This window comes from Rhipicephalus sanguineus, chromosome 3 (genome assembly GCF_013339695.2).
Source record: "Rhipicephalus sanguineus isolate Rsan-2018 chromosome 3, BIME_Rsan_1.4, whole genome shotgun sequence".
NCBI lineage: Eukaryota > Metazoa > Arthropoda > Arachnida > Ixodida > Ixodidae > Rhipicephalus > Rhipicephalus sanguineus.
In genome coordinates, this window is record NC_051178.1 from 152,726,715 (window position 1) to 152,744,682 (window position 17,968).

A 17,968-nucleotide genomic window follows, 5' to 3' on the forward strand; every position below is an offset into this window, starting at 1 on the left:
TTTTGCAGATGCTATGCACACAGGCGGTGACTGCCGTTCGCACCAGATGCTGCCTGTATAGGTTTAATATTATTATTTTTTTAAATCAGTTTCAAGCACTGGCGTGGCTCTGCAGCAGAACTCCTGACTGCGACGCAGAAGGTGGTTTTATTATCTGCATCCATTCAATTTTTCACTCACTGACAGCGCCGATTTCTCGCTCATAACCACCGACGCCGATGCCGACACCGGAATTTCTGTGACACGGGCGCTTTGAGGCTATCGCGTTAAAAGAACCGTTGAATACGAACCTTGGACTGTTTTATAGCAGAAGGAGAGGGTCCACACTCAGCTTTCGCAGACGTTTCACACTTCAGTTTGCTGAACGATGTGCTCAGTGACTGTCACGAACTGCGGAGCGACAGGGACCTTTGTCAGGCTGTTCGCCTTTAACCCTTGCCCCTGCAGTGAGCTCTGTATTCTGCTTACTGTGAATAAAGTGCTACTACTACTACTACTACTACTACTACTACTACTACTACTACTACTACTACTACTACTACTACTACTACTACTACTACTACTACTACTACTACTACTACTACTACTACTACTACTACTACTACTACATGACTGCCTAAAGCGTCTGTGATCTGACTGAAGACCAGTACAGTAATGAGGGCACTTACATGCCCTTAGAGCATGTACCAACCATGTTATAGAGCATGCGCTGTTTGTTTTGGAACGAAACATCTCACGACTTTGTTCGTCGTTTCGGGATTTACACTTATTCCATGTGAGGAGAGAACTTATTTTGTGTGACGTAGGGAGAGAAAGAGAGAGATACGAGATGGCGAATAACGGTAGGAAAGAAACGTTGCGAGCATTCTCCAGTAATCGCAACATATTCCTGGCTGTGCATCGTGTTGAACTTGACCGTAAGGATGTTTTGCATGCGTCAAATGACGTAGACACGGGATTGTTGAGTTCCACGTACTGTACAACTTTATTTCTTCGAAAGCTCGTTATTGTCACCCAAGCAGTAAATATAGAGAAACCGCTTGTCAGTGAGTCGAGTGAGCAGGAAAAGAAAGCGGCACAACAAAAAAAATGGCATTATGTGAAAACAAGAACACTATGCATTTAATGTAAGTGTACTCTTTTATGACAACGTTGACAAAGTCACAGTAAACGAGAAAGTTTTGTCGCAAAAAAAAAACTTTGATAGCCAGAGGGAATTCAACTTCAATGTATACATATATACAAAAGCACGTAACATAACTATGCCTCAGTGAGTGAACGAAAACTAAACTGCAGCTGTTCCATTAATAAGCGTTATCTTTTGTCATTCAACAAGAATAAAAATTGTGTCTACAACAAAATACAAGTGCATTGGCCTCAAATTCGGCGTCGTATACAGGGTTAATGCTATTTAGCTTCAGAGAGCCCGCTGATAAGTCAATTGTTAGAGACCACGCTTGAAAGCGGATTGCACCATACAAGGTATCAGCAACGCGCGACGCAGATGTCTACAGCTGCCTGCAATGACGTAATTTGGCTGCATGTACAAGCGGCGGCTCGCTGAAGCTAAAATGTATTGTACGCATGCCGTACTACAGAAATGCTACGTGGCCCTTCACTAGTGCGTTTTAAGTACCACCGCGTTGTAGCGTCCCGTTTAAAATTGAGACCATCGAAGGCGAGGACCTCGGAAGATCGCGCCTTCTTAGAATCACAACGAAAACTGTTTGCACGATGTGTCGTAACCAAAATAGTTAGTGCATTCAACTCGAGTGGCTTCTATGCAACTATACAGAAAGAAAAAACACGAACCCATTAGAGCAGTCAAAGCGAAGCTGCTGCCACAGCCTTCTGAGGAGGTACAGTCTTTGTCAAAAGTTCCGGAGCCTCTCTGAGACTGAGATCTGACGCGGATCTTTGTGGCAAGCCTGGCGATGCGAAGCTCGGTAAAGACACCGTCTCTTTTACTCTCCGGTTCTTTGGAACAATGACAGTTTCACGAGGAACCTGCGCATGCGCAGTCCGGCCACGGACACAGTGGCTTTTAATCTTTTGACAAAGACTGTGCGTGCTTCGATAGCGCAAGAAGCCCATTCTTACCCACTTTCATCGAAAAAACACACGGTCACACGAAAGTCGAGAGCTGCTGCAGTACGACGTTTGCACTCTATATAGATAGTTACCCGTACGCCTACAAAGCGTATGTCCTACGCCTATTCAACTTTACCAGCATGTAATGCATTTTGGCAATCGGAGATCAGCAGACAAGAGATGCTGATAAGATATTTGGAGCACATACTGTACGAGCCTGCGGCTTTCTTATCTTCAACGTCGCTTTAACGCAACGTAATAGCGACAATGTTTCAATCTCCAATTGTTTCGTTCAACTGTGTAGCCTACTAGAGATAATCTTCGATAAAAAGAGCAAATATTAAATGTAAGCTCAGATTACTAACATCCGATATAAAGTAGAGTGGGTCGCTTTGCTTCATCTCCCTACTTTTTTATTTATGTCGTCATATTATGAAAATGTGAAAGTAGATGAACACATGTAACTTAGACGCACCATTTTAGGCAGTTTCTCTACAGAGCGACACCAATACCGTCATTCTGTGTTTCGCCCTCACATTTTTATTTTCTAAGTTCGTGGACATCGACGTTTTTGTCCTCTCGCTCAAAACTAAAGCAGCAACAGCAGCAGCTCTCGAGTTTGCACACTCCGGCAACTTGCTAAACTGCGACACCGTTTTACTAAAGCGTTCGCCATTTCTCAAACAATTCAGTTACAACTTGCTTTGTTCTTTTCCTTTGAGTCGGCATCAATTGGCACGTCGTTTACATTTTTTGTTTCCTCTCCAGAAACAGGGAGTGAGAAGGAGTACTTAAGGAGTAGGAGAGGGAGGAGTTGGGGTGTAGGCGGCACAGGTGTGCCAGCAGGTTACTCGAGCAGAGACCGTAGTGGTCGTCGTCTTCGTCATCTGCTTTGGTTTGTTTAGCGCAGGAACCTGTTACTTTTCACTACTCGGCGGGCCGAAGAATCCTCCCACGACGACGCTTGTTGAGATGTGAGGAGCACCGAAGGACCGTTGTCAACATGCACTGAGCGTCCATCAGTTCTTTCGCAAAGGGTTCGCACGTTTCACGGTGATAGTTCAGGTCATTTTCTTAATTTTTTTCCTCTCCCTCGTTTTGAGCTCGAGCCAAGCTGACGGCGGGTACGAGTGAACAGAAAAGCGATTCTTCTTCGCGACGCGTTTCATGTTTCAGTTTTCTTTTGTTCACGTTGGCGGCGCGCGGCGTCTGGAAGCAGTACACGCGTGGTTCCCGATTGCAGGCGGTCGTCGCTGGAAGCGGTGATCAGACGCCGCAGGCGCGAAGCAGCAAGACGCTAACTGCGACCAGGACCACGGCGGAAGACGTGGCGCGACTTTTCGGGGCCGAGTTGTGACCGGAGGATGGTCGCGCGCTGTCCTTGTCCGCTGCGAGAACAGAGAGAGAAAAAAAACACAAATGGTAAAGTTGCTAGCTTGGGCTATCATCTACGTGATCACTTAAACGAAAGCACGCAGCTTTCATCTACGTGATCGGAAAAATCAACGTTGCAACAATTAAAAAAGTAAGTAAAGAACCGTAATCGGGATCATTATCACTGTAATATTCGTATCCACTCAATCTAGTATGTAAAAACATGTGCTGAGAAGACTTGCGCTAGCAATACCAGGCCTCTCTTGACCAGAGTGATCGCGATAGGTGTGGTTCCACAATCGTCTACATAGGATCAGGTTGAGCAAGGTCAGCCCTCTTGTCGTCTTATTATTATTGAAATAATAAGACACCAATAAAGTGCCAAGGCGTCAATATTCCTATTAGCACTCATTGACGCCTTATTTGTAAATGAGGTGTCGATGCCAAGTTAGAAATTTGCATCACGAGCAGCTCTAGGCTGTCCGGCAGGCCGAGGATGCCGCCCGAATCCAGGAACTCCGAGCTGAGACCACAAAAATCCAAAACTGCCGGCTCATACTTTTCATTAAAGCTTCTTTCTTCTTCTCAGAAGGTACTTTGTATTGATGCCTCATATTGCAGTTCTTTGTTGTGCGACGGTATCACTGAGGTATGTGCCTTGGTACACCTGCACATCGATATTACACGTCTTTGAAACACCTGACGGGCAGTACAGCGTAGCACCTTGTAGCATGCACTGAATAAATGACGGTTGTAACCTCCGAGACTTCTGTGCACACTTCAGCGCATGCATCAACCTCCAAGGTACATATCACTCAAGAGAACCTGGAGAAAATGCAGGTGTGCTATAGCAAGTAAAAAGAAATGCCCTAGCTGCAAAGCAAGCACCCATTGCCACAGCACAAAGGGATTGTGCGGATAGGAAAGATTTTTTTTTCTTTGGTCAAGAGATTATTAGGCAAAAGTAATTTTTCTGAAACGTCCTCTCCTCACACACATCTCAAAGACACTTCAAATAAGACAGACGTTCAAGGGAAGATAGAGGCTTGAAGTGACGAGAAATTGTCGTTGTGCATAAGCTTATTCTTACCTTTCTCCACCTTTGATGACGTAAGAGAGTGAGCAAGGCGTGCCTAACGCTGCTAAGGAATACGATTGCTGCCCTGACGGAGGCAATAATTCTTGTCGACACTCGAAACGCTTGCTCCGACGCCATTCACGGTTCAACGATTTCTCAGACTCTTTGCAGTCATTCGTGGTTATTCTAAGCAAACAAAGAAACAAACTGAAGAAAGCTCTTACAGAATTTTGCAGCGCCACTCGACAAACGCGATGTATCGTACTAAGAGAGAAGTACTGTTCATGTTTAGGGCTTTCGAACAACCTCTGACTGCCTGCAGTTATTTAAGTGCGCGCATGATCCCTGAATGCTCTTGCATTCCATCGCTTCTTTTTTTTTTTCAACTTTTCTTTCTTTCTTTCTTTCTTTCTTTCATTTCTTTTTATGAACAGGCCACTGGGAACAGACTCAATGAAGCCAGCAACCTCGTATCTCAGCAGTAGAACTCCACAGCCATCGATTTCGTCACGGTGGGTGAGAAACTATGAGACTGCGCCACCGCCACTCAAATAAATAAATAAATAAATAAATAAATAAATAAATAAATAAATAAATAAATAAATAAATAAATAAATAAATAAATAAATAAATAAATAAATAAAACTTTAGTTCAGTTTACTTAAGGACGACATAGAATAACGAAAACCAAAATTACGGCCGCGAATGCGTCTTAATATGTGTAGAATCGCGGCACCGGTTGCTCACAGATACGGTGATCGAACCCGTGGACTTCGACAGCTTCTCGTATGCGCGGCGACGCCTTTATGTCTCTGTACCGCCTCTCTCTCTTCCCATAAATGCACGGCCGATCACTCCTACGCCATATAGGCGATAGCGACGACGCGAGAAAAAAAAAAGAGACGAGGCTTTCGTGTAAAGCAAAGAAGACGAGCGTATGCGCAACAGGGGCGGGGGTATAGGGCCTCTCCTTTTATATGAGCAGCCGTAAATGAGAGCAGGAAAGGATGGCGACAACGGGTGCGCGATGGGCGCCCATTCGCGCAAATTGCAATGTCGGCCCGCTTTGCCGAGCGATGCTTGTCGACGACTGTATACTATACGACGAGTGGCGACGGAGGTCTATGCTGTATACAAGCGGGCCAGACCATTTATTCCGAAGGGAGGGGGAGGGGGGGAGGAGACGACACGTCGCTCGGTCGCATGTAAATGCGCGCACGAGGAGGGGGTGCTCGGTCACGCTGGCGCATTGTGCGCGTAGCTGCAGCACACACATAACCATAAGACGATCCTCCGGTCGTCGCGGCTTCATAAAACACGTATGTACGCCGTACGAATGACGGCCGCGTCGAAGGACAGGGGTCGTGGTGCACCATATATAGCATATATCGCTCAAGCTTTCGCAACCCGAGAAAATCCGCAGAAAATAAACAACAAAAGAATGAAGACAGTTAACAGGAAAATGACCCTAGAGTCACGAATTACGATCGACTTAAGTCTGAATATACAGGCGCTTTCCTTGCAATATCGCGCTAACTTTTGAGGAAAAGGTTTTCGTGCTTTTGTAGTTTCAATAGGCGTCAAACGGGCCCGTCTTCGTAATTACAAAAACCATGTAGTAGCAGATTCTGTCACGTGACGTTCATTGTTATCTGTTCACACTTAGCGACTTAGGATAAAACTTATCTGGCGTAATCGGCGGGCCAGTGATATTCAAAGATGGCGCGAGGTCTCTGTTTATATATCTCAGATTTATTATCTTCCTTGACTTAAAAAGCTTTAGCGAAGATTTGGAAGTACTTAAGGAAATGAGAGCCGGTAAGCCAGTACCGATGCGGGAAAAACACAATTCGTCGTGTAATATTAGAAAGCAATTTAATTTCGGACTTGCAGTTGTAGGTATCACGAAGTATTAAGAGGCTCGGCTGCCACTGATAACTTAAGAGGAAAGATAAAAATTACTCGCCAATTAAAAGCTAATAGATTGCAAGCAACTTACCGGATCTCTCGTAGTCCTGATTGAAATTTGGAGGAGGGTAACCCTGAGTGCCTTCTTCTTCAGTAGAATACTCTCCTCTGCGCCCTGGAGAAATTTTATGAAATCATGTTTCGTAATCCATTCACACTCTCTGTGCGCCACCTCATAACTTTATATAAGGTGTGTTATCTGCTATGCCGTGTTTGATACATTTTACAAAAATAAATTTAAACAGTCCACAGGCTGTCTAAACCCATTTTAAGAGTGTCGATAGACAGTCTAAATTTATTTTTGTAAGGAACGGACGTTATTAGGACAACGATTGTAATGTTTGAATAAATGTAAAAGTTTAAAGAATAATAAAACGGGTCAATTACAAACCCTACATTTCGAGCAGCGCCCATTTAACTTGTTAGACGTGCGTTTGTCCTGTCTTCTTTCTGACGTCATCGTTAGTTTGTGCGGTGTTTGAAATGTACAAAATTTTCTTCGACACATACGTTTTCTCATATTGGCAGATTTTCTGTCTGATTAATTTCAAAGTAAAATAGCTATTCTTTTCGCGAACAGTTTATTGAATTTTTAGCGATAAGTAACAATTATTATTCTAACAACTTGACGCAGATTTCTTCATTCAGCTTAATCAGTTATTGATTCCTTCGGCATCGGAACATGATCACAGTTTACACGTGCGCATTCATACTTATTAATGGACGTAATGTTGCGTGCGTCGGCAAACACGCACGATTACAAGAACAGTGAAAAAAATTTCCCACGTTCAGTAGTGGTACTCGTCCACGACACACGAAAAATGTCAGTCACCCTGTTACTTGCCTCTTCAATTTTTAATGACCCTTCTCTATCAGTGCCCTAAGATTCATTTTTCTAGAAACGTCTGATTCACTAATTTCTTCGTTTTCGTACATACAACCACAAATTACATCTACAACGGCAAATTACATCTAAAGAATGTGCATCTTTAGATGTGCATTCGTACATCTAAAGAAAAGTATGAGAATACGTTAAACAAGGAATACAGCTGGAGGTGACGTTTCGGCAAGTGGACTTGTATTCGTCAAGGTTGCTGCCTTAACGAAGAGAACTCCCCTCGTGAAAACGTTTGCTCCAGCGACATTCCCTGCAGAACGCTTTAGGGGCCCGGGCTGTCGTATGCTGTCCTCGTATGCTGTCGTAGCTTGGCGTAACGCAGGCAAAACCGCGAATAGCATAGCCAGCACATTCAGCACGCGCTCGCTCCAAGGAGGTCTTCTTCCTCTTGCTCTTCGAGTGCCTTGATGATGATAAGTGCGGAGCACTCTAGGGGCCGGGCTGTCGTATGCTGTCGTGTGCTGTCGTCGCTTGGCGTAACGCAGGCAAAACCGCGAATAGCATAGCCAGCACATTCAGCACGCGCTCGCTCCAAGGAGGTCTTCTTCCTCTTGCTCTTCGAGTGCCTTGATGATGATAAGTGCGGAGCACTCTAGGGGCCGGGCTGTCGTATGCTGTCGTGTGCTGTCGTCGCTTGGCGTAACGCAGGCAAAACCGCGTATAAAAATTTAAAAAAGAAGAGGAAGCAAGCGAGAAATAGAGAGAGAAAGAAAGGGGGAAAATGAAAAGAGCAAGAAAGAAAAAGAAATAGATAAAGAGAGAGGAAGAAATAAATAGAAATAAACAGAGAAAAAAGAGAAAAAGAAAGAAAGAGAAACAAAGATGGCTGCCCAGCTCCGAACTTTCTTCGGGCTTGGCACCCCTAGTACAAAGGTGCCTTAATTTTTTGAACAATTCAACCATCACCAACCATCCTTTATCTTTCTCTGAACTTTTTTTGTTGTTTGGATTTTTTAATAAAACTGTTCTTAGCATCGTCAAGAACCTGTAATAATGTGTCGTAACAGCGCAGTGATAATTAGGTTTAAAAATAAAGAGCAAAGCGCACGAGATGGGCTTTTATGTGCACACCTTCTTTGAGCAGAGCGTTGGAAGCGTGAGTTCCCAAATGATGCCGAGGTCCATTGGATTGCTGCGTCGCTGCAAAGACACAAGATGCGTATAACAGGCCTTTCTGCGTTGGTTTCTTGCGAGTTATAAGTAGTTCACAACAGGGAGGTCATTTGGTAAAAAGCATAATTAGATCAACTTCCGACACTTCTCGTCGATGAGTCGCGTGGAAATGGGCTGGTTATATTTTTTAAAATCATGCTGAAGACCAACGCAGCACTCAGCTCTGAAAAGCGTCACTCAGCTAATGCGCTTCTTCTCACGGCGTCTTTCTTTTCTTTTTTCTTTTTTTGCAAGTACATTGCTACCAGTGTCCTCGTCGTGGAACAATTGTCTTGTATCGGATTAGTTATTGATAAAATTTAGTCCTTTGAGCCGTAAACAACTACATCGTCGAGCACTTGGTGAGAAGCTTTAAAAGAAAGCTTCGATCGAGTTTCTGACGAAGAGTAAGATTGATGGCGTCGCTTGCCCGCAGAACTTCGTTTTTCTTTGTTTTTCTTTTCTTTCGCGTTTCTAAGCGGGTTGCGCTTGCGTTGCAAAAAAGAAACAAAAAAAAAGAGAATAGCACGACAGATGACGGCTTTTCTATCACTAATTCTTTCGCTAAAACAATTTCCGAGTCTATTACCCCAAACTGTGCCTGTCCTTAGATATACGAGGTTGCGAGAGAATGCATATGCGATCGGCTCTCGCCTTTGCCTATCTGTATCTTGTGTATTCGTCTAAGTCACGCTGCATTTGTCCGAGGTAGCATACGCGCCCACGCTTTCCTACAACGTTTTTGTATCTTCGTCTTGACGACTTTATTTGAATATATTGCTCTGGTTCGTGCAAACCATTCCCAGTAGACAGAAAGAGCGGCTGCAGAAAAGGTAAGGAAGTTAACTGTACAAATTTCGCTAGATATTCTGCAAGAAGGGCATGAAATTTCACTATATGGAGATGCTGAAACAACAACCATACGTCGAACGCGATGTTATTCGGTTTCTACTGAACGGGCTAGACTACCCTACACCATTTTTGTCGCAAAAGATCCTTGGACCATGGCCATACGCGTCGCATAATTGCGACGCGTGCGTTGCTGCGGTTTTCAACATCGACTGGCCTCAGTGACCGATCGTAGGCGTAATGAACAGCCGAACGCGTTCCGTACTGATAACGCCTCCTCCTTATCCTTTCTCTTTCCTTTCCTCCTTAATCTCCTTTCCGCAGCGTAGCGTAGTAAACAGGCCGCTCATTTGTTCGACCCCCTGCCATTCACATCTCTTTCTTCAGGTGTAGCGATACCTTCCCAACTGGAGCCAAACCGAATTTCAAGTACCACATCCGTGGCTGTTTTAAACGTAAAACGTAAAGAAAATTAAGATGGATGTTTCGCAGACACAGTGTTGTGCATGTTGCCATCTTGAAAAGCATATGCACGTAATAATGCAATCTTACAGGTTGTCTCCCAGTGTTTCTTGGCTTGAAACTCCTTGGAGGATGCGACAGTTGAAGACGTCGGCCGAGGTATTTCTGCGAGAATATTTAACGTTTATTGAGGTTAAATGGGAATTATTGTGCGCCGCATTGCGTAATGCGTGCAGCGCGAAAACCAGAAACTGTTACTTTCAATTGTTTTCTTTTTCATCGACAAGTGACGACTCATACCTATCCAGCGAGAGATTCATTGTTCATTGGAATAAACCTTGCGTAGAATGATCCCAGTCCCGTAAGTGACTGGTTACCTGCCGTTTTTCAACGCAATCTCTCTGTACGAGTGCTTCTCCGATATTGGGCTGCGATTTAAAATCTCACACTTGATTATGCAAGGCAGTTTAAGTGCCCCGAATAATTGTGGTCTAAAACTGTGTTATAGGATTATGAAAAATATGTTGGTTTGTTAACAATTTCGTGCAGGATCGTAACAGTACAAGTACACGCATGGGCACAGCTAAAACCCAATAGTTATACTGACATGCTAACTCACATAAAACAAAAATTTCATGACTTTATGTTCCCAAACCAAATTCTCATTATAAGCCACGCTATAGTTCGGGACTCCCAAGATAACTTGTTCCTCTTGCGCTATTCGAAGTGTTTAATTCGTACTGAGTAGCTTGATCGCGTCACTTGTTAATTTTACCACCTAAAGGTTTGCTTATTGTGCATCCAATGCACTGTACATGGGCGTCCTTGCATTTAGCCTCCATCGGAATTCGATTACTGCGGCCGGCGTCAAACCCGTGACCCCGAGTCTAGCCGTCAATACTAACCAGGCTAACGAACTAAAATTTTGCGGATTATTACCGGAAGACGCTACCGACCATGAGATCAAACTATGTACTTCAGGTATAACGCGCTACCCGCCGCGGTGGTATAGTGGTTACGGTGCTCGCCTGCTGACCCGAAGGTCGCGGGATCGAATCCCGGCCATGGCAGCCGCATTTAGATGGAGGCAAAATGCTAGAGACCCGTTTGCTTAGATGTAGGTTCGCGTTAAAGAACCCCAGGTGGTCGAAATTTCCGGAGACCTCTACTACGGCGTCTCTCATAATTATATCGTGGTTTTGGGACGGGAAACTCCAACAATAATTATTAGCTAATGAGCTTATCATGTCGCTGACTTGGTAAGACTAAATTTTTTTTTGAAATGCAGGGTTACGCTTGCCAGCCACTTATCATGATCTTCTAAATGTTGTAACACGCATGGCAGATAATATAGTCAGCCCAAAGCAACAAATGCGTTGTCATTTGCGTTGATGTTACATTGCGTTGTGAAATGCGTTGACGTTTCGGGTTGTCATTCTTGTGCTTGTTTTGCATACTCTGCATCATTCCTGTATGCCCAATGATTATTATTAGTGAGCCTTGTATTTTTTACACCTCTTCTAGGCAACGTTCACTGAGAGACAGGTTGTGTATGAACGCTCGCTAGCAGAATATCAAATGCCCATTTGTAAGAACGTTGATCTACTACTTGCACGCTCTGGTTACCGAGTGAGTTCATGACCGTAGCTATGGCAACAGCAGAACGTCCAGGCGGCATTATAAATATAACGCAGCATTAGTCACTGACCTTGGAGCTTGATGTTGGCCTCGGTCTCGCCAAGCGGATTCTTGGAGACGCACTTGTAGGTGCCGAAGTCGTCAGGCTTCAAATCGCGTATGGTGAGACGCAGCAGGAGCCTGTAGGGTCCGGTCTCGACCACCAGCGAGTCGTACTTGGCGTTCGAGATAAGCATGGTGCCGTCGTCTCGCTCCCAGAAGGTCATGCCGCGAGGGTGCGTCTCCAGGTTGCACTCGAGGGTCACGTCGGAGCCCAGCGCAGCGCCGACCATCTGGTTGGGCTGCCAGATCATGGGCGCGACTGCGTGGGCAGTGCGTGGAAGGTTAGTACCGGTAGCCTACTGCCTACTGCTCGACTGCAGGGCCTGGGATAATAACTTTATGCGAATGGTATACTGAGGGTTTAAATCTGACCAACTACTCTGTGCACAGAAAACACAGAAAAAAAAGAAGAAAGGAAGAGAGGGAGATAATATTCTTTAATGAAATTCCCGGAGTGGTTAGCCTGGTTTGTCGCCTGGCTTGCTACTCCAGGTGTCGGGTGATGACTATGGTATATGCAATGATCACATATACACCATATGCACGCAAATAGTATGTACAGTCACAAACGCACATATATACATAAAAAGAGTCATTCACAAGCTTTGGTTAAGCTGAGTGTTCCTCAAGAACGCCAACAGGAAGGAAGGACTTTTAAAATAATGACAGAAAGCTACGTACACCAAATCTTCGTTGAGAGGGTCAAAAAATGGGAAAAAATGTTGCTATACGCTAGAATGATCTTTCGGTTTAAGTAGAGCCTAGTAAACGAGGAAAAGTGTTAAGACATAAACACACTTATTGACAACGTTCAACTGCTTTTTTATATTATTTGCGCTAGCACATACTTATGCTTATCCTCAACAGATCGCTGAACTTTGTGTGTCAAACTTCCAATCGCGCTGTATGAGAAAGAAGAAATTCACGAGTACGTTGCTAAATGCTTCGGATGTCAAATGCAATGCTGTCGATTTGTATAATGACGTAGTCAGGGTTGCCAATGGTGGCTACTTTTCACCAAATTGGCGAATTTGAGAGGCCCGTGGCGACCTAAAATTATGAATGGCGACATGGCGAATTTTTGGCGATTTTCAGCTTAGGTCTCCACTGAGTTATGCATCCTAAGCTCAGTGCCTTCCCAACGAATGAGCGGCACTATTCTCTGTATTTTTCTGGGTTTTGAGGTGCACATTACGCGCCGTTCTGTATGTCTGTCCTCTAACTCGTGTGTATCTCCTCCATTCATCTAGATGCTTCTAACTCAATTCATCTAGATTCATCTAGATGCTTCAGAGCTTCGCTAAAGTTTCGCTTCTGAAGGGTCTAGATGACGGGTTGGTCGTGTGTTCCGGCCATTTGTTCCGCCAAAGCTCAAACTATTCTGAATAGCTTGGCGACCTATTCACCACTGCAGTATCCCCTAATTGAGCTCGTATAGCGAAGATGGGCGGATACGCGGGTGTTCGTGCAATAAAAAAAATATTTATTCAGGCATATTCTACTGTTCGCGGTGGACGTGTGCAATGAAAACAATTGCTATATAACATTTTACAATGTCCACCTGTTCAATTTTAACGCACTGGATTGACGGTGGTAGATATAAGTGATTATATATGAAAGGGACAGTGGCGTCCGGTATCATATTAGTTCACACTGAAAGGCATAAGACTCACTAATGAACGATACCTGTAAGAATTCCGTCTTACTACTTTCAATAAACCTGTTAGTCCTTTTTTTCATATGAGGGGATGTAAAGCTGTCTACAAACAACGCCTTCGCCGCTTTCGCCTAAGGTTTACCACACTTTTACCTTTGAAACGAGCGGACAGGGATGGGAGGATATCATGAGCGTTTTATCCTTTACTTGCGCCTCCGCGCACATCTTGCGGCTAGTCGGAGAACCAGGTGCACCAAGCACTCCCATGGTGAAGGGGCGATGCGCCTGGCATTGAGAAATGTCAATATACTTTAAGGGCTTTGAATGGCACTGTATTCTACGGGGCTATACATCAGTGGAAATTCTTATTACTAGGATATGCCGCACATATCTAGAATGGCGACTTTTTTGGCGAAATTCGTAAAAAAGTGGCGACTTTTGGCGACTTTCTGCTCGTCGTTTGGCGACATTTACTCGAAAGTCAGTGGCAACCCTGGACGTAGTATACACGCATATTATACGAAGAGGTAGCTGAAGGTTAATTTCACGTTTTTTCCTGGGTTTCTCTCGTTTTGGCCTTATTTATTGTGCCCTACCTACACGCACTACTAACTTGGCTAAGCTGATAAATTCGTGAACTAGGTCAACATCTCTTGTGCATATAAACGTTAGAAGCACTTTTGTTTCACGGCGTGCACTCGCAATTTCTCTCCAGGCAGCACGTGCACTCAGCTGCATCCGCATAGGTCCCAACGTCATACTCACAGTCAACCTTGAGGAGTATGCGCTTGCTGACGGATGGCTGCACGCCGTTGAAGGCGATGCACAGGTACGGCCCCATGTGCAGCCGCGTCACTTTGCTCATGTTCAGGTACTCGCCTTGATAGCTGGGCACTCCTACGGAAAGCACCACAACATGTATTCAATAATAGTTAATGCCGAAACCATGCCTTTCCAGGCCGTTTCCGCTTCCAGTAAGGGGCAATCGGAGACGGACATGCAGACACAGGGTACGAGTACAACGACTACGCATTTGTTAGTGTTGGCGACTTTCGCTTCATTTAGATAGCTTGACAAAATGATCACAGGCGTACGCAGGGGGGGGGGGGGGTGCAGGGGGGCGCCCCCCTCCTAGAGCGGGGGCGCAAAGTCTACCCCATACAACTACTTAATAGGGAGGAGGGGGGGGGCGCTGCGATAAACCTTCGCCCGCCTTCGCCCCCCCCCCCTGAAGGGGAACCCTGCGCACGCTTACGAAAATGATCCAGCAATTTTCACCTTGTTCAGTCTAATTTTTATTGGTCAGCTTAGGGGGAGGATCCGGACGATGTTCTACCACTTGTATCCTAACGTGCAGCTAAATTTGAGTGAACGAGTGTGCTTGTATTTTGTTCCTATACTAACGCGATTTCCACTGGCGGGACTCGTACCCGCGATCTCCTGCTCAGCAGCACGACGTCACCGCCACTGAGCCACTGCGGTGGGCTTCCTGGAACATTCATAAGCACTTTACGCAAAAATACCGTCTTTCCTTTGTAAAATAGAAGGCATTAGCGTATGTAGGTGGCAAATTGCCAGCAATTTTTACCAGAGAAAAGTTTTGTAGGTGCGCCGCCCCTTCCCTTTCCCTCCCCCCGGGTTTGCGGTACTCACGGAGTTCTTACGTTAAACAAATTTACACGAAGTGCCGACCAACAGTAGAAGCGAACATACAATTAGCAAAGGCGGCTAACCGTTGCGAAAAAACGACTACTGTAACGAAAACATTCTAGATTGGTATCTAGGACAGCATTTACAAAACTACTTTTATGTAAGAGCGTTTTCTCTGGGCCAGCGAACGACACGGTAAAGCCAAAGTACTATATTAGTTTTCTTGAATGCTGTAGCTTAAGGACAGATTACCCCTCACCCGTTGTAGAGTACACATAGTAATGCAAGTCCTCAGCTTTTGTTCTATGCACAAGGCAACCAATCGTTGGCAGCACTTACGTAACAGAACAGAGGCCTCCAAGTTTTAAATACGCATTTCTTTATTTTCTTCACCGCTATTTCGGTAAAATTTACACATTTCAAGATTTATTTTCGGCAGATGGGTAGCGCGTTTTAGATGAACTATAATGAGGAAGTCGCTACGCCACCCGCCTTTTTTTTTTTTTTTTTTTTGGTCAGAACTTGCCAATCTCGACGGAGCTCCTTTCACGAAGCTTCATATTTGACAAACTTTGTTCCACGCCTACAGAGCCTGCGACTAGAGTATAAAAACTTAATCCTCACGTTTTCACGCGCGTTGATTGGGACCACTGTATCTGAAAGTGAAGGCCCCACCGCAAGAACGTGTCAATTTGGAACAACGTGCCCTGGCTTTGTGATGCCCTTTCGTCGTCTTGTATGTTCCGCTCACACACACCATGCGCACGCGGTATTGTCTCAGCCGTCGCGAGCAGCTGTACGCAGCGACGCGTAAGGTTGCTGTACGCCCCGATTTTGAACACCGCCCACATTTCAATGGTGGCCAGAATTCGACAACATTGTGGCGCAGTCAATATGAGGCGGCAATTAGCAGTGTCAAGAATTTTTCCCCGACCCCTCGCGTTATTCGATGCACAGACTGACGAGTTACAGTTCGTATACGTCATGACAGTTTGCATCAGTGAGTCTTTAACAAAAGATTTCGTTGCACGAGACAAGATCAAAAGCGCCAGCAGTAAAGAGAAAGAAGGCAAGGGCGTTAAGCATAAAAGAAAAATTGGTTGGCCACCTCATACACTGCAAACCAGCCTTTAAAAAAAAGCATGCGAGTGCTTTCATTGTCTTCTGAGCTGATAGTCAGTGGGGGCAGTGTTCCTGCAGTGTTCCTGCAGTGTCTGTACGTTCAGTGCACGATCGCCTAAATTCACCGCACGTCGATTTCATCGCAAGGTCCCCAAAGTCAATTTCACATTGATTGTAGAATAACGACGAGCGCATCTTGCGAAGCGTAAATCTCATGCTATCTGTGGACTACATTGTAGAATGCTTTTGCTCATGTGAGTTATCTTTTTTTTTATTACCTAATCGTATTGGCCATTAAATATGTCGGTCATCCTGATTGTTCCGTGACTGTGCATAAACCGTGTTCGTGTATAATGGCGCTGAAACTTTACGGCAACACTAAGGACTAGTCTGCGGTACTCATTCAACGCTCCCCTCTCCCTTGTCCCCCTCTCACCGCACACGCAGATTTCTGCGTGCCATATAGCAAGAGCTCTAACATTGGTCTCGCAGGAGCACAACACGTATGAAGCCATTATCCTCGCCTCACCCTGGCGTGCTCTAGTTCGCGCCCACATGATACGGCGCGCTATATTAGCGTAATTAGGGTTCATACAAAACATTACGACGACGGCGACGGCGTCGAAAATTCGCCTAAAGTGCGCATATAAATGCTGTATCGTAGTAAGAAAAGGTCACTCAGTTGACTTCTCCTTAAGGAAGGAAGGAAGGAAACAGAAAAAGGAGAAGGCAGGGAGGTTAACCAGAAACACTTCCGGTTGGCTACCCTACACTGGGGGGTCGGGGAAGGGGAATAGAAAGATGAGAAATAGAAGGGAGGAAAGAGAAAAAAAAAATAAGAGAGAGAAGAGATGCAGTGCATTCACTACAGCGTGCGGGATTGCACCACAAGTCAGAGGCGTTCGCATAAGCCCGTCGTTCTCAAAAAACACAAGAGTGCTTTCACTGCCTTGCGGGCCGCCGAGAGATGTGGACGGTGCTGTAGTAGCACCTGCACGGAAATTGGCCGATCATCCAGTCGCCGCAGTGCGTTGCACAGTACTTGTCGCTCCGAGGAAAAACGAGGGCAGTGGCACAGCAGGTGTTCGATGTCTTCTTCGGTGCCGCAAACATCACACGCCGCGCTGTCCGTCATTCCGATTAACGTTCTCCTTAAAGTAAATACATAAAATATGCTCCACACTGACGCAGAGCTTTCAAGGCGGTTGCTAAGTGCCGAGTTAAGGCCTCGAGCGAAATGCAGCGATTTTTTTCTTTTTATGTATTGTGCACGACGACCTTAAATTATGTTTCGCTTCTGGTTTCTTTCCCACGCATGCGCGACGTGTGTCGAAATGGAACTTACATGATCATAAAGAGGGATGAAAACACATACACACACACACACAAGAAAAACGAAGAAAAGCCACACGACACGCGGAGGAGAGGGCGAGACCCAGGCTGGGGTATATTATTGCGCCTCTGCCAAGAAATCCAAACATTTTCGCTTCATTTCCGCGGAACTCCGCGTTGAAGGCCAGGATCCGCATGATTTGCGCGACATCACTTAGGCGTATATTCCGAGAAAGACAAACGGTCTCTTTGTAATGTATTTCTTTTCTTAGAGTGTTCGCGTTCGTCGAGAGAACGAACGCTCTCGCCACTACTACCGCAAAGTTTTCTGGCACGAGTGCTCGGTCCACGCGCCGCTTTTGAGCATGGCGACGCGTCTCCCATGACGAAAGAAAGAGAGAGTGGGTAGAGGGGGAGGGGCTGGTGGGGAGGGGGTTGAAAGAGGGGGGGGCTTATTTTCTGTCTTGCTGGCTTTGTTCTTGTAGGGCATCTCAAGAAGCGACTGGCCGGCACGGACTGGCCCGGGGCCGGACTCGACGACGCCTAGAAGGGGGACCGACCGTCGTGACGACGTCGTAACTTTCACTTAGGCCGC

General features: G+C 45.5%; 1 protein-coding gene across 1 annotated transcript in view; it reads right to left on the reverse strand.

Moving 5' to 3' along the window:
- Positions 1 to 958: 958 nt before the first annotated feature.
- The window catches only part of LOC119387471 (neurotrimin), a 162,378-nt gene continuing 145,368 nt past the window's right edge, over positions 959 to 17,968 (reverse strand). The window contains exons 5-10 of the mRNA XM_037654863.2: positions 14,035 to 14,166; positions 11,581 to 11,871; positions 9,963 to 10,037; positions 8,481 to 8,549; positions 6,543 to 6,626; positions 959 to 3,479 (exon numbers count right to left, since the gene is read on the reverse strand). Coding sequence (XP_037510791.1) covers positions 3,358 to 3,479; positions 6,543 to 6,626; positions 8,481 to 8,549; positions 9,963 to 10,037; positions 11,581 to 11,871; positions 14,035 to 14,166 — 773 coding nt within the window. The 3' untranslated portion in view covers positions 959 to 3,357. The remainder of the gene's footprint in view (positions 3,480 to 6,542; positions 6,627 to 8,480; positions 8,550 to 9,962; positions 10,038 to 11,580; positions 11,872 to 14,034; positions 14,167 to 17,968) is intronic.